Source organism: Passer montanus, unplaced genomic scaffold (genome assembly GCF_014805655.1).
Source record: "Passer montanus isolate IOZ18808 unplaced genomic scaffold, ASM1480565v1 scaffold9, whole genome shotgun sequence".
NCBI lineage: Eukaryota > Metazoa > Chordata > Aves > Passeriformes > Passeridae > Passer > Passer montanus.
In genome coordinates this window covers 382388-399863 of record NW_024374367.1, presented here as the reverse complement: position 1 = coordinate 399863, position 17476 = coordinate 382388, and the positions used below count along the sequence as shown (strand labels likewise).

Sequence of the window (17476 nt, the reverse complement as noted above, 5' to 3'; positions counted from 1 at the left end):
GAAAAACCTATGAAGAAGCCAATGAATTCAGCACGCGGCGCCAGACTCTGAGTATAACGGTGAGTGTACAGGGCACACAAGTCCCCTCCGCCGTGCCAGCTCTGAGGTTCCAGCAGCACCACTGTCCCCCGAGCATCTGCTGAGCCCTGCTTTGCCATGCTCCCAGCCTCCAGGCTGGGAAAGACATAGCATGGACCCATCCCCTTCGTGTTGGGCCACTCATTGCCACCTTCATCCCCAGGTGCCGGCCCCAAGCCATGGCGTGGAGGCTTGGCCTTGTTCCACAGCCTCGGCAGCGCTGGGGCAGACCCTGGGTTTCCAGGGAAGCTTTGGGCGGTCCGGGCTCTGCTCCGGGAGTCCGTCCAGCGCGGGGGCGGGCGGAGGCGGCGGCAGCTGCTCCGCCGGCAGTGCCTCTTGGCTCTCTGGGGCCTTTTCGCTCGGGCCATCGCTGCCGCTCGGCGGGGACCCTTCCGCGGGGACGGGCTGCTCGGACTAACGCCTCTCCCTCTTGCTTTCTCTCTCTCTCTGTGTTTCTTTCTCTCGCTCTCCTTCTCTGTCTCTCGCAAGCTTTTGAAAACAGGGCGATCCCTGGATGCTGGACCAAACGACGGCCGAGCAGGGGCCCGGCGGACGCCCCGGGGCGGGTGCCCCCACGCCTGGCGAGCAGCTCCGGCGCGGCACTCGGCGAGCCCCGGCAGCTGCCCCGAGGGGATGGGCCTGGTCCGGACCGTGGGCTCAGGCCCCGTAGGTCGGCTGCGGCCCTTTCTCAAGATTATACGCAGAGTTGCTCCCTCTGAACCCCAGCTCTGGCCTCTTCATAGGTTTTTCCCCCCCGCGAGCCGAGGGCTGGGCGCCGTGGGCGCCGCTCCTCCTTCCCGACCCCACCCGCCCCGCCGGGGCCGTCCCCGCGCCCCCCGCACCGCGGCCGCGCCCGGCCCCGCGGGGAGCCCGGAGCGCGTCAGCTAGGACCTAACACTGTTTCACTACCGAAATACGAGGCCATAGGACTCTGACAGGCGGCGCGGCCGGCTGGGCGCGTGTCCCGAAGCCATTGGAAGCATTGAAAGGGCCGCGCTCGCCCTCGCCACGCAGCCAGCGCGCCTGCCGCCGGGCACCCCTTTTCTTTCGAGAACAGCCTTAATCATCCCACTTTGATTTCGTCGTCAGGGGGGGTCCTTTTTTCCTCGGTTTCTTTGGGTTCATTTTCTTTTGGTTTCGGGGTTTTATTTTTCTAAAGTTTATACCAAATCCTCTTCCCTCTTTGCTTTGTGCGATGAGTTAGCACACGGGCTGTCGTCTGTAGAAGCAATAGAGTGCAGGAGGCTACAAAAGAGCACAAATCCCGTGGAACAAGATCAGGAGAGCTTTGCCTCCGGCAGTATCCTTCCTTTTACTGTGCAATCCAAGTCCTTCTCAAGCCATTTTGCGGGGACGGCCGGCGCAGCGGCCGGCGGCCGAAGCCCACTCGCCCTGCCAGGAGGGGATTCCCAGGGGGGGAGGCAGCCCGAGGAGGGGGCTCGCCCGCGCCCCGCCGCCTCCCCTCGCTGGCAGCGCCCCGCCGACACCCCCGTGGCGGGGGGCAGCCGCCCGCTCACCCGCCTGATGTTCTATGCAACGAAATAACACGACTCCAGAACAAGACCTGTGAATAGCTAATCAGTTCAATGTCGCGCCTAAGGGTTCCATCGCAAAGCGTGCCGCCGAGCGACCCGAGAACTATTCAGTACCGACCACCCGTGCGTATGAATTCGTGGCATGTTCGACCCACGGAGGGCCACTTTGCCAAAGGGCAGCCCTAGCGCCCGTGACCGTCTGTCCCGTCGTAGAGCATGGCTTGCTACTTCTCTGCACGGTTCCACCCGCCTTTCAGTGCTTGCTGTTCTTTGCCTGGACTTTTCTTTTTTTTCTTCTCCATCAGTCCATCGCTGTACTGAAAGCTCTTAGCAGATTTATGCACTTGTGACCGAGGACCCGGCTGCCGCGGGAAGCCCGCGCTCTGTGGCAGATCCCTCGCCGGGAGCTCTGCCGGTGCCCAAGGCTGGGGGCAGGCCGGCGGCTGTGGGTCGGGGATGCCGGGGCAGCCCCAGGGAGGCGAGCCCGCCGGCCCCGCCGCTCCTCGCGCTGTAAATACTTGTACAGTGTGTAAATCGCACGCGGGACCGAGACCCCCGCCGGGCCAACCTCGCCGCCCCAGCACATCCGCCGCCTTGCCTTCGTGCCTGCCGGGAGCGGGGCCGCGCAGCCCCCGCCGGGCCGGGCCCCCCGCCCGAGCTGCGGCAATCTGCTGGGCAGGGCGGGGGCCGGGGGTGCCGACACCGCGGGCCGAGCGCGGCTGGGCGCCGTTTCCAGCGGTAAGTGCGATGCCGGGTGCGCTCCCTCTGAACATTGTGACGGTGTGCGTGTCTGCTGTGCTCTGTGCCACCCGTAGTGACCCCGTACCGTGCCGTACCGTGCCGTACCGTGCCGTACCACCCCCGCCGCTGTGTCGTGACTCCCTCCCAGAAGCTGCCCCCTCACCAGGTGTTTCTGTGGGAACAGAATAAAAAGGACTTGACACAAACCACGGACTGGCCCTGATTCTTGCCTGCCTGCAGTGTGGGGGGCGGGGGATCGGGACCCCAGCCGTGGTGGGGGTGGCCGGAATGGGTCTAGTTGTCACCAAGCACTGTTGAGCTCTGCCACTCACAGCCGGGCTGCTGCGATCCCTGTGGGCATCAAGGACCCGATCTCACCTCCCTAGCCAGGCTGCTGGGTCCCGTGGGCTCCCAAGGGCCCAATCCCCGTTGGCAGGGCTGCTGTGGGCACCAGTGACTCAATCTCACCCCCTGACCAGGCTGCTCAGTCCCAAGGGCCCTCGATAGCCCGATACCCCCCAACCAGGCTGCTGGGCTGGGGATCCCTGTGCCTCTCAGGAGTCCGATCCCCCTGTCCTGCGCATAGAGCCCCTGTTCCGCAGCCACCCGGTGGGTAAACCACCCCGGGGCGATCCGGAGGCTGCGGGGCCGCGGCCCGTCCCCCGGCTGCGGCCTCGGAGGGCCCCGCGGGCGGCGCGGTGTGAGGGGACCCCGCTGCCCGCGGCTGCCGCGCCGCCCGCGCCCACCGGGGGGCGCCTCGGAGCGGGAGGTGGCCCGAGCGCCGCAGCCAATGGGAGGTGCCGCAGGCCACGGCCCCGCCCCATCCCGGAAGTGCCACGCCTGGCCGCGCCCCCCGCCGCGAGGACATGGAGCCGCCGGTGAGGGGATGGGGGGAGTGACGTCAGAGCCCCGGGACCCCCCCGCCCTGCCCCGGGGCCCCGCCCGCCCGCACCCCGACCCCGCTGCTCCGCTGCGCTCCGGCCCGGGAACTGCCCGGGAACTGCCCCGGTACCTCCTACACCCCCCGGACCCCGACTGCTGCGGGACCCTCCCAGGCGCCCTGGCCCCCAGGACCTGCACTGAATATCCCGGTACCACGGGTGCCCCAGCAACTGCCCAGTGCCCTCCGGGTGCCGGCTGTGTACCCAGTGTCTGCTCTCCCGTGCCCTCCCGGTACCCAGTGTCTGCTCCCCAGTGCCCTCCTGGTCCCGGCTGTGTACCCAGTGTCTGCTCCCCAGTGCCCTCCCGGTACCCCAGTAGAGTCCTGGCTCTGCACTCCCGGTACTGCCCCAGTCCGGCACTACTCTCCTGCCCCCATGTACCCCCCAAAATCCCCCCGTCTATGCCGGAGCCCCAGTAAGTGCCCTGTGCCCCATTACTCCCCGGACCGTGCCCCCCACCCCTGCAGCCACCCCGGTGTGTCCCGCAGGCGCAGCCACGTGCGGAGGAGCTGTCGGAGCTGTACCGAGAGCTGAGCCAGCACCCGGGGCTCAGCAGTGCCTGCCTCGGCCCCGACCTCACCACCCAGTACGGGGGCAAGTACTGCAGCCTCTACACCGGTACGGGCACGGGGAGGACCGGGGGGAAGGAGGGACCCAGGGAGTCCTTGCCTGGCTGGTGGGGATGCCGCTGCTGTCCTCACCCTGCTCCCTGCAGAGTGGTCGCAGCGGGACCTGGCAAGGGCTGAGAACATCAAGTTCTGCCGTCAGTACCTCATCTTCCACGATGGAGCCTCCATTGTCTACTCAGGGCCTGCCGGCACCTGCTCTGAGATCAAGGACGAGTAAGTGCCATCCCGCCCCCACACGTGGTCCTCGGGGAAGCGATAACTGGGGGGCTGATGGGCCTCACTGCCCCCCAGGCTGCTGAGCCGGGAGTCCCCCAGTGGGATGCTGAAGGCTGTCCTGCGCAAGGTCTCTGGCAAGGAGAAGGAGAAGCAGTTCCTGGAGGTGAGGAGGGTTCTGAGGGAAAATGGATGTATTCACTGGGGTTCGGGGCTGGAACCACACCGTGTCTTGGGACCGCCCTGGCATCTCTGCCCCCAGATCTGGGATCAGAACCGGAAGGTGAAGAGCATCGACCTGACAGCGCTGGACAAGCATGGCAGCGTCTACGATGATGGTGAGGGGCTGGGGGCTGCCAGGGAATGTGGGTTTTCAGGGGACTGGGTGGCCAGTGCTGACCTGCCCCCGCAGACCAGTTTGGGTGCCTTGCCTGGTCTCACTCCGAGACCCACCTGCTCTATGTGGCGGAGAAGAAGCGTCCCAAGGCTGAGTCCTTCTTCCAGAGCAAAGCCCCCGAGCTGGGCACCTCTGATGAGGACACGGGGCACCCCAAGAAGGAGGATGCACCCATCAAGGTGGGGTGTCCCCACCCTGGGTCAGCTGGGGGCTGGCTGTGTGGCTGTGGGGCTGACCAGACTGTGCCACAGGGCGAGCAGTTCGTGTACCACGAGGACTGGGGCGAGACGCTGAGCACCCGCAGTGTGCCCGTCCTCTGCGTCCTGGACATCGAGGGCAACAGCATCTCGGTGCTGGAGGGCATCCCAGAGCACCTCTCTCCCGGCCAGGTCAGCATGGGGAGCTGCAGGGAACCAGAGACAGGAGGTTCAGGAGCCAGCAGCATTTTGAGCTGCTTGTCTCCCCTCTCCCCACAGGCTTTCTGGTCACCTGAGGACACTGGTGTGGTGTTTGTGGGCTGGTGGCACGACCCCTTCCGCCTGGGGCTGCGGCACTGCACGAACCGCCGGTGAGGCCCCGCAGGGCACCCCACAGCCCAGCCCTGCCGGTAGGACCCTGCAGGGCACCAGCCCCACAGCCTGGCCCCACAACCCCACTGTGACACCCCTCTGTGCTGGCAGGTCAGCGCTCTTCTACGTGGACCTGACAGGCGGGAGATGCGGTAAGCAGAGCATGCCCCGATCCTGCTGGTGCCCTGGCTCCCTGCCACCCCTCACCGGCCCCTCACCATCCCCTCATCATCCCCTCACTGTCCCCTCATGCAGAGCTGCTCTCTGAGGACACCAAGGCCGTGTGGTCACCGCGACTCAGCCCCGATGGCTGCCGCATCGTCTACCTGCAGAACAATGTCCTGGGCCCCCACCAGCAGTGCAGCCAGCTCCGCATGGTGAGCAGCACCAGGGGGACACTGGCAGGCACCAGGGAGGTGCCAGGGTGCCCACGATAAGGTGGGGCTGGGGAGGGCAGTGGTGTCCCCTCCTTGGGCTGCAGTGGGGGCAGGCAGGCTGAGACCCTGCAAAACTTGCTCTATGCCATGTCTCCTGCAGTACGACTGGTACACCAAACACACCAGCACGGTGCTGGAGGCTGTGCCACGGCAAGCATGGGGTGAGTACAGCTCTGGGGGTGTTGGGGGAGACTCAGGGGGATGCTGAGTACTGCCACTCTGATCACAGGTGCCTTCCCGGGAATCTACTGCGGCGCACTGCCAGGGATGTGCTGGGCGGCCGACAGCCGCAGGATCCTGCTGGACACGGCCCAGCGCAGCCAGCAGGTGAGGGGTGGTGGGGGACACAGGGCAGCCTGCCTGGGTCAGGGCTCCACTGAACTCTGCCCTCATGCCCCTAGGATGTGTTTGTGGTGGACACAGCAACAGGCACCACAACTTCGCTGACAGCTGGTGAGTGAGGCCAACGGGGCCATGCTGGTGCCAGGAGTGGGGAGAGGGTCACACCTGCAGGTCTGACCCCCTCCTCCCCAGATTCTCCCCAGGGAAGCTGGTCTGTCCTCACCATCAACCGGGACCTCTTGGTGGCCAGGTTTTCCACCCCTAGCTGCCCCCCCATGTTGGTAAAGTCATGTCCCCAGTGCCCACCAGCCCCTTGGCATGGGCACTGACCCCTCTCCCCAGTGCCCACCAGGCCCTTGGCATGGGCACTGACCCCTCTCCCCAGTGCCCACCAGGCCCTTGGCATGGGCACTGACCCCTGTCCCTGCACAGAAAGTGGCAGTGCTGCCCGCCGCCGGCCGTGAGGCACAGACACAGTGGATCTGCCTGCAAGATTCCCCCCCTGTGCCTGGCATCAGCTGGGGCATCCGCACCCTGCAGCCCCCACCAGAGCAGGAGCATCCCCAGTACGGTGAGTGCCCAGGGTGGGGTCAGGCTGTGCTCCACCACCCTCACTGCTCCCTGACACCCCCTCCCTGCCTCCACAGGGGGCCTGGACTTCGATGCCATCCTGATGCGCCCAAGCGAGGGTCCCACTGGCCAGAAGCCCCCCTTGGTTGTGATGCCCCATGGTAAGAGCTGGTCCCCACGCCACTGTACCCCAGCCAGGCAGCGCCAGGCAGTGTCACCCCCTTTTGCTTTTGCCATTTGCAGGTGGTCCTCACTCTGTCTTCACGGCCGGGTGGATGCTGTACCCGGCGGCGCTGTGCCGTGTGGGCTTTGCCGTGCTGCTGGGTGAGTGACACCAGGGCTCTGGTGACACAGCACCAGAGGGGTGGGGGCATGAAGGAGGAAAGGCTCTGACACTGCTCCCCACGCAGTGAATTACCGCGGCTCGCTGGGCTTCGGCCAGGACAGCGTGGCCTCCCTGCCAGGCAACGTGGGCACACAGGACGTACACGATGTGCAGGTAAGGCCTGGCACATGGTCCTGGGGCACCCTGTGCTCCTTTAGGTGCCCTGAGAAGGGAAATGGGGCTGCCTGCTCAGTGGGTGTTCCCCGTGGCGGCAGCTCTGCGTGGAGCGGGTGCTGCAGGAGGAGACGCTGGATGCTAGCCGGGTGGCTCTGGTCGGCGGCTCACATGGGGGCTTCCTGGCGTGCCACCTCATCGGGCAGTTCCCTGACACCTACCACGCCTGTGTGGTCCGCAACCCCGTGGTGAACATCGCCTCCATGGTGACCACCACCGACATCCCGGACTGGTGAGTACTGCTGCCCCAGCTTCCCAGGCTCCTTGCCATCCCAGCCACACATGTGCCCCCAATTCTCTTGCCTGCAGGTGCCTGACAGAGACAGGGCTTCCCTACAGACCTGATGCCCTGCCAGACCCAGCCCAGTGGACAGAGATGCTGCACAAGTCACCCATACGCTATGTCGACCGGGTATGTCACTGTCCCCATCCTTGTCCCTGTCCCCAACAGCCGTGCCAGTGCTGAGGCTGTGCTGCTCCTGCAGGTCCGTGCACCCGTGTTGCTGATGCTGGGGGAGGATGACCGGCGTGTGCCCCCCAAGCAGGGTCTGGAGTATTACCGTGCCCTCAAGGCTCGGGGTGTGCCCACACGGTGAGTGGGGTGCTGAGGGCTTGAGCTGTGGGGTGCAGACACGGCACTAATCCCTGTTTCTCCTCCAGGCTGCTCTGGTACCCAGGGAACAACCATGCGCTGGCTGGTGTCGAAGCCGAAGCTGACGGCTTCATGAACATGGCGCTGTGGCTGCTCAAGCACCTGCAGTGCTAAGGGTGCTGAGCCCTGCTGCTGACCCCCAATAAACGATGTAGTTCAGCACCCCAGTGTCTCTAGTGGTAGTGCTGTCATTTCCACTCCTGCAGCTCCGGGAGCTGGTGGCCACTGGACCTTGCGGTTGTGCCGCCGGGGATGTGTTGGGCCATGGGCAGGGTGAGGCTGCCTGGCCATGCGGGGCACGGGGAGCGGCTGCCGGGCTGGCCCCGGCCGGGCGCTGCCGCCGGGCTCTGCTGCGTGCCTTGGCAGCCGTCCCAGCGCGGGCGGCAGGCGCCGGCAGAGAACAGCCCCATGGCCACAGGGACCCAGAAGGGTGTGGAGGTGGGCAAGGGGCTCAGGGGAGCTGTGTGGGTGGGCACAGCCCCGCTTCGGGCGGTGGGCATGGGCAGGCGGTGAGCTTACCCCCGTCCCGCGTGTCCCCTCCCTCATCCAGGCGGCCCGCGGCCCCGCTGCCTGCTACCGGGAGCTGAGCCGCTTCCCTGCCGTCACCCGTGCCGCCCTCAGGGCCGCGGCTGGGGGCCAGACCTTCCTGCTCTACACCGGTGAGTGCGGGCTCGGCACCCCCGCGCCTTGGGCCCGCTGTGAGCGGGCGCTGACGCTGCCGTCCCTCAGAGTGCAGCCGCCCCGACCCGGCCCGCCGGCGGCTCCTGCGCTTCGGCCGCCACTACAGCCTGCGGCGCACAGCCGGCCGCGAGGGCCTCGCCGTCAGCCGCACCGCGCTCAGCGCCGAGATCCACAGCCAGTAGGGCACGGGCGGGCTGCTGGGTGGGCGCTGTGTCCGTGCCGCGGCCGCCGCCCCTGTGCAGCGCACGGCCCGCCGCAGCCGCGTCCCTGCCGCCCTCAGGCCCCTCAGCCGGGACTCGCCCTCGGGCCGGCGCCGCGCCGCGCTCCAGCGCTGCCCGCCGCAGGGCCACGAGCTGCTGGAGGTAACGCGGCTGGCGCTGGCCGGGGTGCCAGTGCAGGGCGGTGGGCACCGTCTACACGGTGTGCCGGTGCTGACATCCGTCCCCTCAGGTGTGGGACAGCGAGGGATGCAGCCACAGCGTGGATCTCACGGCGCTGGGGAAGCACGGGGACGTCTACACGGAGGGTAGGGCCCTTTCCCCTGGTCCCTGCGCACAGCAGGGTGAGGCTGGCATGGCCAACAGCCCTGGTGGCTGCCTGGTGCCCAGCTGTGCCTGTACCAGGCTGGGCTTTGGCACCCTCTTGCCGTGCCAGGGCCCTTTGCCTGCCTGGCCTGGTCACGCTCAGAGACACGGCTGCTCTATGTGGCTGAGAAGAGCCGGCCCAAACGACAGCCCCCCTGCCCCTGGGATGTGCCAGGAGCAGCCTGGCCAGCAGCAGAGGATGAGGATGAGGAGGTAGGTGCCCCATGGGTGTGTTCAGTGCACCCCCAAGCATGCCATGTGCACTGTGAACATGGTACATGCCCCTTGGGCATACCAGCCACCCCCTGAACATGCTGTGCACCCCATGAGTGTGCCACACATCCCATGAGTGTGTCATGGACAGAGCTGTGTGCCTGGGGGCACGGGCCATGGGCTGATGGGTCTGTGCCACAGGGCAAGCAGTTTGTGTACCACGAGGACTGGGGAGAAGCCCTGAGCTCACGAAGCGTGCCAGTCCTCTGCGTCCTGGACCTGAAGGGCCTCAGCCTGTCAGTGCTGGAGGGGGTCCCAGAGCACCTCTCCCCTGGCCAGGTCAGGATGGGTGCAGGCAGTGCCCCAGGGGACCTGGGGCCGTGGGATGAGCCTGACTGTCACACAGGCCCTGTGGTCCCCGGATGACCGTGGTGTGGTGTTCGTGGGCTGGTGGCACACGCCCTTCCGCCTGGGACTGAACGCCTGCTCCAACAGGAGGTGGGTCCCAGCCAGCAACCAGCACCATGCCAGGATGTCCATGCAGTGTCAGCCCAGTGGGGGTTCAACCTGACCCACTCTTTCCTCCCAGGTCAGGGATTTTCCACTTGGACCTGGCCAGCGGGTGCTGCGGTGAGTGCTGGGGCCCTGGGGGTGCCTGGGCGTCCCTGGGATGCTGACCCCTTGCTGCCCACAGAGCTGCTGTCAGCAGAGAATGGTTCTGTCTGCTCCCCGCGGCTGAGCCCTGATGGCCAGCGCCTGCTCTACCTGGAGGGGGCTGTGGGGGGGCCCCACCGGCAGTGTCTGCGCCTGCGCATGGTGAGTTGGGCCTCAGGGGCACCAGGCATGGCTGTGCTGCCAGCACAGTGCACAGGTGTGACAGCCTCTGGCAGTGCCTGGCTGGGGTGGGGGTGTCCCCCAGCCTCCCTGCCTCAGTTTCCCCTGGCATGGGTCCATCCCTGAGCACTAGCTCTCCCCAGCTCACCTGGCAGACAAGGCAGACGGTGACAGTGCTCGACGTGGTTCAGGAGCCCACAGAGGGTGAGCCAGGCATGGTGGGCAGAGCTGGGTTCTGATGGGGGCTGGTGCCACCCCGTGCCAGGTGCCCATGACCCTGGCTCAGTAGCCCAGTGCTCTGTCCGCCTTGCAGCCTTTGCTGGGCTCTACGCAGAGGCGCTGCCCCTGCAGTGCTGGGCAGCTGACAGCCGGCGAGCCGTGCTGGGCACCCCTCAGCGGAGCCGCACCGTGAGTCCAGGGATGGCAGGGCAGGGACGTGACCCACACAGCCCATGGTGACACCGCTGCCTGTGCTCTGCACCCCCACAGGACCTGCTGCTCGTGGATACGGAGGAGTGCACTGTCACCAACCTCACAGCAGGTACATGGTACAGCCACCCATGGTGCTCTAGTGAGCAGCTGTGATCACCAACACGTGTTCTGTCCCCAGGGTCATCTGAAGGGTGCTGGGAGCTGCTCACTCTCCAGTGGGACCTGCTGGTGGCCACCTGCTCAGCCCCCCACCATCCCCCCAGCCTGGTGAGCAGTGCCCTGGCACCATGTGGCACAGTGGGATATGGCACAGCAATGTGCAGCCAGGCACAGCACGGTGTGGCACACACGCCATGGTGTGGTGTGGCACAGCCAGATCCAGTATGTCACAGCTTTGTCACGGCACAGCCCCAGTGTCATCCATTGTCTGTGCCCAGGTGGTGGCCGTGCTGCCGCCGGCAGGCCAGGAGTTGCCCCTTGTCTGGGTGCCAGTGGAGGACACCCCAACCGTGCCTGGTGTCACCTGGAAGACCCTGACGTTACAGCCACCCTGCAGTGGGCAGGGCCCCGCTGCACAGGGTGAGCCCCTGGGAGCCCCTGCTGCACCTTGGTGCTGCCTGGGTGCCAGGAACCCTTGGGAGTGGCAGGGGGGCAGGGTGCTGTGTGCCCAGGGTGGTGGCCTCTGAGTGGGACCCCTTCCCTGGCGCAGGTACCCAAGCTTTTGAGGCCCTGCTGCTGAGCCCCTCAGATGGCACACCACCACACCCCCTCGTTGTGTGCCCCCATGGTGAGTGCGGGGACAGTGGGGACACCCTGGCAGTGCTGGTGGCACCCCAGGTGATGCCCATGCTGGCCCCAGGTGGCCCCCACGCTGTCTTCGATGCCCGCTGGCGTCCGAGCATGGCTGCGCTGTGCCGGCTGGGCTTTGCCGTGCTCCTGGGTGAGTGCTGGGGAGCTCAGGGTCATGTGGCCCTGTGTCCCAGTGAGACATGGCACCCATGGCCCTGTCTCCTCAGTGAACTACCGTGGCTCCCTGGGCTTTGGCCAGGCCAGCATCAGCTCCCTGCTTTCCCGTGTGGGTGAGCAGGATGTGGCAGACACCCAGGTGAGGGGTGCTGGGCTGAGGGTGCTGGAGGGATGCTGCTGGGAGGATGCTGCTGTTTGGGTGCCAATGGTGGGTGCCCCACGGGTGCAGCTGGCAGTGGAGCAGGCGCTGCACAGAGAGCCCCTGGACCCGCACCGCCTGGCCCTGCTGGCTGGCTCCCACGGAGCCTTCATCGCCCTCCACCTCCTCGCCCGTGAGCCTGAGCGTTACCAAGCGTGTGCCCTGCGCAGCCCTGTCTCCAACCTGCCCGCGCTGCTGGGCACCTCTGACATCCCCGACTGGTGAGTGCCAGCCCCATCCTGTGCCATGCCATGCCATGTCCCTGTGATACCTACCAGTGTCTCTGTGCTGCAGGCGCTACACCTCCCTAGGGCTGCCCTACTCCTTCGAGCGGGTGCCGTGTGCTGAGGAGGTGGCCACCATGCTGCTGCGCTCGCCCATCGCCCAGGCAGCCCAGGTAAGCAGGGTCAGCATGGGTGTGGGGTGCTGGGTGTGGGGTGCCAGGTGTGGGGTGTCAGACACCCACCGAGGGCAGTGCTGCAGGTGCAGACACCGGTGTTGCTGTGCGTGGGCGCCCGGGACCGGCGCGTCAGCCCCACACAAGCACTGGAGCTGTACCGGGTGCTGCGGGCCAGGGGTGTGCCAGCACGGTGAGTGGCGTGCAGGTGGGAGCCAGGAGGGAGCTCTGGGGTGCTGGATGAGCATCTTCCCATCCTGTCCCTCCCCACAGGCTGCTGTGGTACCCAGAGGGTGGCCATGCACTGGCTGGTGTGGAGACGGAGGCTGATGTCTTCAAGAACTGTGCCCACTGGTTCCTCCAGCACCTGGGGCAGCCCAGGAAGGATGGGACAGGCCAGCACAGCCCCTAGTGCCCACAGTGGTCCTGGGCTATGCCAGCCCCAGAGTGACTGCTGGCCCTGGGGACCACACCAGGACCAGAGGCAGATAGAGTGAGTGTAGCCAGGGGCAGGGATGTGGGTTGGGGTTTGGTGTTAAATAAATGTGAGACCCTGTGCAGTGCCAACCCCTGTGGCCAAGGCTGTGCCTTTATTGTGCAGTGGCAGCTGTGCCAGGCTGGGAATGCCAGCTCAACCCATCTTCATCACCTTGTAGATCCAGTCTACATAGAGGGAAACACGGATGAAGAGGGCGGGCAGGTCAGTGCGGGCACAGACACGCGAGGGGGTGATCACCCCCTCCAGCACCCAGCAGTCAGCGGTGAGGCAAGCCAGTGGTCCGCCGTAATCGCCCTGTGGCACAAAGAGAGTGGTGTCACCCTGGTGCCAGCACCTGCCGCCACCTGGGGGTGGGTGTCGCCAGCCCAGCTCACCTCGCAGGCACCCACGCCGGCGCGCAGCGGGGCAGTGCACAGCTCGCTCTCCTTCAGGCGCCCGCGCAGCGCCCTGTCACACTCACTGTGGGCCAGCACTGGCAGCCGTGCCACGTTCAGCACGCTGCCGTCTGCCGTGCCTGCGGGCACAGAGCGCGGGGCAGCGGGCATGGGGTGCAGCATCGTGTGTGCAGGGATGCAGGGCAACGGCACGGGCAGGGGATGGCATGGACAGGAGGATGTCATGGCAGTAGATGTCATTGCAGGGGGATGTGGAAGGGAGATGTTGTGGAAGAGGGATGCCATGGACGAGGTGATACCAGGGGCAAGGGATGCTCTAGTCAGGGTGATGGAATGGGCAGGAAAACACCATGGAAGGGAGATGCTGTGAGCTGGGGTATGCCAGGGATCTGGGTGTTGCTGCAGGCAGGGGATACTTCAAGCAAGGGATGCTGTGGGCAGGGAGATGCCATGGACATGGAGATGCTGTGGGCAGAGGGGATGGAATGGTTTTGGCAGGGGCTGTATTGAACAAGGAATCCCCCAGCAGGGGCTGCCTGTGGCAGGTACCTCTGGTTTCCCCCCAGCCGGCAATCTCGCAGACACTGCCCGCAGGCACAACATAGCGCTCGGGGGGCAGGCAGATCAGGGCCACACGCCTGCTCAGAACAGCTGGCCTGTGGCAAGAGGGGCAGTGGGACACGTGCCAGCCTGGCCAGCAGTGGAGCATGGCAGAGGCCAAGGCACAGCCACTCACCTTGCCAGCTTCAGCATCACCAGCTGGGACTCGGAGGGGCCGCAGACGATGCGCACGATGGGGATGGTCTGTTGGTCAGGATCCCCAGGGCCAGGGTCCTTGAAGAGCGTCCCCAGCTGCACCTCATAGCCCGTCAGGTCGGCCTCGCTGCAGAACAGGGACATGAGGGCACAGGGGGGTCCCACCACCCCACACCCCCGCCCCAGCCTTACCAGGAGAAGAAGCACTGGCGTGTGCTGATCACCCACTGCTCCTTCACCAGGGATCCCCCGCAGAAGTGCACGCCAGCCCTGTGGGGACAGGGGTGAGCTGTGGGGTCACTGAGTACATGGCAGGGCAGGGGAACACCCCCTCACCGGTTGCGGATGCTGACAGTCCAGGGCGAGTTGCCAGGCTGGCCACCAACGATGCGCCCCTTCTGCTGCAGCCTCTCCTCCCGCTGGCCACACTGCTCAAATGTCACTGCGTCTGTGGGCAGCGTGGGCATCAGCTGGGACTGCACCACCAGCACTCACCCCAGGGTGCCCACCCAGGACCCATGGGCCCTCACCTGTATTCTCCATGATGGAGGGCACTGTGCTGCCAGCTGCAGAGAGAAAACAGGGTGGCACTGGCACAGGATCCAGCCACCCTGAAGGGACCAAAACTACCCTGTGTGTGGCCAGGGTCCCTTCTAGCTCCGCAGGGATGTGGGAAGGGGCTCACAACAGGGCTTGATGGCACAATAGTCAAAGGGGGTACGGGGGTCCATGGTGTAGCACCAGGGGCCATGGCTGTCGTCATCAGGGTTGCGGCAGTAGTTCTCCTCCAGGTGTGCCTCGGGGTGGGTGGCAGGTGAGATCCTGCCAGGAGGCAATCACCATCACTGCCCCCATCCCCATGCTCATCTCTATCCCCACCCCAATGCCATCTCCATCCCAATCCGTGTACCCACACACTCACTGGGGCACGTGGGGTGTCTGGGCAGCCCAGGGCTGGCAGGTGATTCCCTTGCGGGTCTTGCTGACGTGCCCGTGGTAGTGCTTGCCGTGGCCATGGTAGCACTCTGGAGACAGGCAGGGAGCACTGGCACCCCTCACAGGAGCACCAGGGTGGGCACACAGGGACAGGTGCCTGGGATGGCTCACCTTGGGCGTCCTGCTCATCAGGGCAGCGGCGGATGTGGAAGCAGAAGGCGATGCGGACGGTGGGGCGGGAGGTGAAGCACCACGGTGCCTCTGATCCATCGGGGTTGCGGCAGTAGTTCTCCTGCAGGTCCCTGGAGGAGGGCCCGCGTGGTTGTCCCCCCTCAATCCCACACTCACGGGTGCTGCCCAGCACCTCCTGGGGCGCACAGCCGTCCCCTTACTTGCACGGGTACTTCTCGGGCAGGAAGTGGTGCTTGTGGGGCACCTGGGAGTCCCAGCGCTGGCAGGGGATCCCCGACACGGTAACATTCACTCGGCCGCGGTAGCCTTCGCCCCTGCCCCTGAAGCAGCCATTGGTGACATTGACAGGCCGTGGGCGTTTTTCTGCTTGTGTGGCCAGAGAGAGGGGCAGAGTAAGCAGGGCCAGGGGTGGCTCCAGGGCCCTCAGGCCCGGCTGTGCGTGGTGCTGGTGGGGCCTTACTGCAGACGCGGATGCGGCAGTACTCGCGCTCCCGCTCGGGGTCGGTGGTGTAGCACCAGGGCCGCTCGGAGCTGTCGGGGTTGCGGCAGTAGTTGTCATCCAGCCCCTTGTCAGGGTACCTGGGCCAGAGACGGAGCAGCAGCTGAGGTGGCACCTGGCACTCAACGAGGACAATGCACTGCGGGGGCTGGGGGCTAGTACTTGTTGGGGTGGTAGGGGTGCTTGTGTGGGTGCTGCAGGTCCCAACGCTGGCACTCCGCCCCTGATTCCGTGTGGTCCACGGTGCCACGGTAATCCTCCCCATTGCACGTCATGCAGACAGCTGCCAACAACTGCAGGGCTCAGTGTGGGAGAAACATAAGAGTAGAGGGTGATCGTGGGATGTGGCACCCACCATCCTCACACTTCTTTATGCCGCAGCTCTGGTGCCGGACATTGGGATCGGCGGTGTAACACCACGGGCCCCGCTTGTCCCGGTCAGGGTTTCGGCAGTAATTCTCCTCCAGCCCATTGCGAAGGGATGGCAGAAACCTGCTGGCAGCAGAGTGGGTAGGACTAATGCACCCCAACAGAGGGATGACAGGAATTCCTTTTCCTTGGAGCGGTCACAGCAAGGATGATGCGCTACCCCTGTCAGCGCCATCGCCCCCAAGCTGTCCCCATTGCTCCCGTGCTGTCCCACGCTGCTCCCACCCCATTCCCCATTGCCCCATGCTGCCCAGGGTAGGTGCCACGGGACAGCCAGGGACACGGGGGCACCTGTGATCATGCGGTGTGGTGGCTTGCCAATGCTGGCAGCGCAGCCCCTTCTCCGTCGTGGCCCTTGTGCCGCGGTAGCCGGAGCCGTCGCCCACGATGCAGTCCCGCATGTAGTCTGAGCAGAGCCGGGCACCTCTTCAGAGCCCCAGGGCCGGGTCAGGGCACATGGGCAATGAGGAGTCCTGTGCCAGGTGGCCTGTGCCCAGTCTGTGGTGTCCCCATGCCCACCCATGGCACCAGCCCACCTTTCTTCTGGTACAGGTCATAGCGGATGTTTTTCTGCAGCTGGGTGCGGGGTGAGTGCTGGGTCCAGGGCAGCAGCTGGCACAACTGGTTCTGCTGGTCATGGTGGAAAGCCCTGGGAGGCACAGCGGGAGTCTGGCACAGCACCGTGTGAAGCCAGGCCCCGCGGCACCTGGGTCACACACGTGAGCACCCAGTGTCCAAGTGCAGTGACCCAGCGCTGTGGCCCGTGCCCTCCCACCTGCCCCGCGGTGGCACCGTGTGCTGCTCACCGGCAAGCCAGGCTGGTGGCACAGCGCTGGGCACACTGCTCCGCAGTGCCCTGCTCCGGCAGCGGCGGCGGCGGCTCCACAGGCGCTGCCAGCAGCTCGGTGGCTCGCAGGCGCTGGAAGTCATTGAGCGGTGAGCGGTGGCCTGGGGAGGGTGGCAGGAGCTCAGTGTGCCCGTGGGGGCACGGCACGAGCACCGGGGCCCTGTGGAGTGTTGGATCCCTGCTCCATGGAGGAGGATATCCCTGTCCTGCAGAGCATGGGATCCGTGTCCCATGGAGGAGGGGAAATCTGTCCTATGGAGCATGGGATCCCTGTCCTATGTCCTGATCCATATACCCTGGAGCAGGAGGGTCCCTGCCCTGCATCACCCGCTGCTTCCGGCACCCCCCGTCCGCCGTGGGACAGGGCATGGCCTGCAGGCTCCGTCCGGCCGCTGGCCCTGCCTTGGGCCCCGCACTGCCCCGCGCCCTCCAGCCCCACGGCGACCCAGCCTGGGGCCCTACCTGAGCCCAGAGCCGCGGCCAGGGCGAGCAGGAGCCCCAGCAGGGGCTGCATGGCGGCGGCCCCGCGTCCCCGGGCCGCTGGAGCTCCGGGACGGTCCCGGGCCAATGTTTGCGGCCGGGCGCGGGGCCAGGCGGGCCCGGGGTCACCGCGCGCGGGCACGCTCCCGGGCGCTCCCCGCTCAGCGGGACCGGCCCGGCGCCGCGGCAGCACGGGTGGGTGTCCGGGCGGCTGCGGAGCTGTGTGTGCCTCGGGGGCGGGCGGCTGCCCCGGGCCGGGCTGCCCGGTGGGGCTCGGTGGGCCCCGGCGCTTCCCGGGGCTGACCTTGGCTCCGGGCACTGCGAGCGTGAGCAGCAGCAGAGCCCGGCGGCACGGCCCGTGTGGGCGTCCCGGGCGCTCCCCGCTCAGCGGGACCGGCCCGGCGCCGCGGCAGCACGGGTGGGTGTCCGGGCGGCTGCGGAGCTGTGTGTGCCTCGGGGACGGGCGGCTGTCCC

General features: G+C 66.5%; 3 protein-coding genes across 8 annotated transcripts; 2 read left to right on the top strand and 1 right to left on the bottom strand.

The window, feature by feature from the left end:
• The first annotated feature begins 3185 nt into the window (after nt 1-3185).
• Nucleotides 3186-7830, top strand: LOC120514120 (acylamino-acid-releasing enzyme-like). 2 transcript variants are annotated; one of them, XM_039734269.1, is made up of 22 exons: nt 3186-3232; nt 3784-3913; nt 4011-4137; nt 4216-4303; nt 4400-4475; nt 4550-4713; nt 4786-4923; nt 5011-5102; nt 5215-5255; nt 5359-5480; nt 5641-5701; nt 5770-5867; nt 5942-5993; nt 6075-6163; nt 6315-6453; nt 6530-6613; nt 6696-6776; nt 6863-6951; nt 7053-7243; nt 7321-7423; nt 7497-7603; nt 7672-7830. In XM_039734269.1, exons 1-22 carry the CDS (start codon nt 3221-3223, stop codon nt 7775-7777), a joined length of 2190 nt encoding a protein of 729 aa, XP_039590203.1. In that variant the 5' UTR covers nt 3186-3220; the 3' UTR covers nt 7778-7830. The 2 variants fall into 2 exon arrangements, with proteins under 2 accessions (XP_039590203.1, XP_039590204.1); XM_039734270.1 differs by lacking the exons at nt 5942-5993; nt 6075-6163.
• Nucleotides 7831-8009: 179 nt separating this feature from the next.
• Nucleotides 8010-12441, top strand: APEH (acylaminoacyl-peptide hydrolase). Of its 4 annotated transcripts, none has more exons than XM_039695472.1 (20): nt 8010-8101; nt 8214-8322; nt 8393-8522; nt 8625-8706; nt 8795-8870; nt 8999-9141; nt 9343-9480; nt 9548-9639; nt 9731-9771; nt 9836-9957; nt 10119-10188; nt 10289-10383; nt 10465-10516; nt 10586-10674; nt 10845-10986; nt 11117-11194; nt 11267-11347; nt 11424-11793; nt 11867-11969; nt 12243-12441. In XM_039695472.1, the coding sequence occupies exons 1-20, from the start codon at nt 8072-8074 to the stop codon at nt 12297-12299; spliced, it is 2100 nt and encodes a 699-aa protein (XP_039551406.1). In that variant the 5' UTR covers nt 8010-8071; the 3' UTR covers nt 12300-12441. The 4 variants fall into 4 exon arrangements, with proteins under 4 accessions (XP_039551406.1, XP_039551408.1, XP_039551405.1 ...); XM_039695474.1 differs by having other exon boundaries at nt 11884-11969; nt 12243-12382; XM_039695471.1 differs by having other exon boundaries at nt 12056-12382.
• An 82-nt stretch (nt 12442-12523) lies between these two features.
• MST1 (macrophage stimulating 1) lies at nt 12524-17140 on the bottom strand. 2 transcript variants are annotated; one of them, XM_039695475.1, is made up of 18 exons: nt 16985-17140; nt 16482-16623; nt 16212-16324; nt 15967-16081; nt 15602-15738; nt 15409-15529; nt 15208-15326; nt 14948-15113; nt 14727-14857; nt 14542-14644; nt 14305-14441; nt 14150-14185; nt 13956-14067; nt 13812-13889; nt 13600-13746; nt 13413-13519; nt 12843-12982; nt 12524-12762 (listed from the first exon to the last, which is right to left on the bottom strand). In XM_039695475.1, exons 1-18 carry the CDS (start codon nt 17034-17036, stop codon nt 12601-12603), a joined length of 2118 nt encoding a protein of 705 aa, XP_039551409.1. In that variant the 5' UTR covers nt 17037-17140; the 3' UTR covers nt 12524-12600. The 2 variants fall into 2 exon arrangements, with proteins under 2 accessions (XP_039551409.1, XP_039551410.1); XM_039695476.1 differs by having other exon boundaries at nt 14948-15110.
• Nucleotides 17141-17476: the final 336 nt, after the last annotated feature.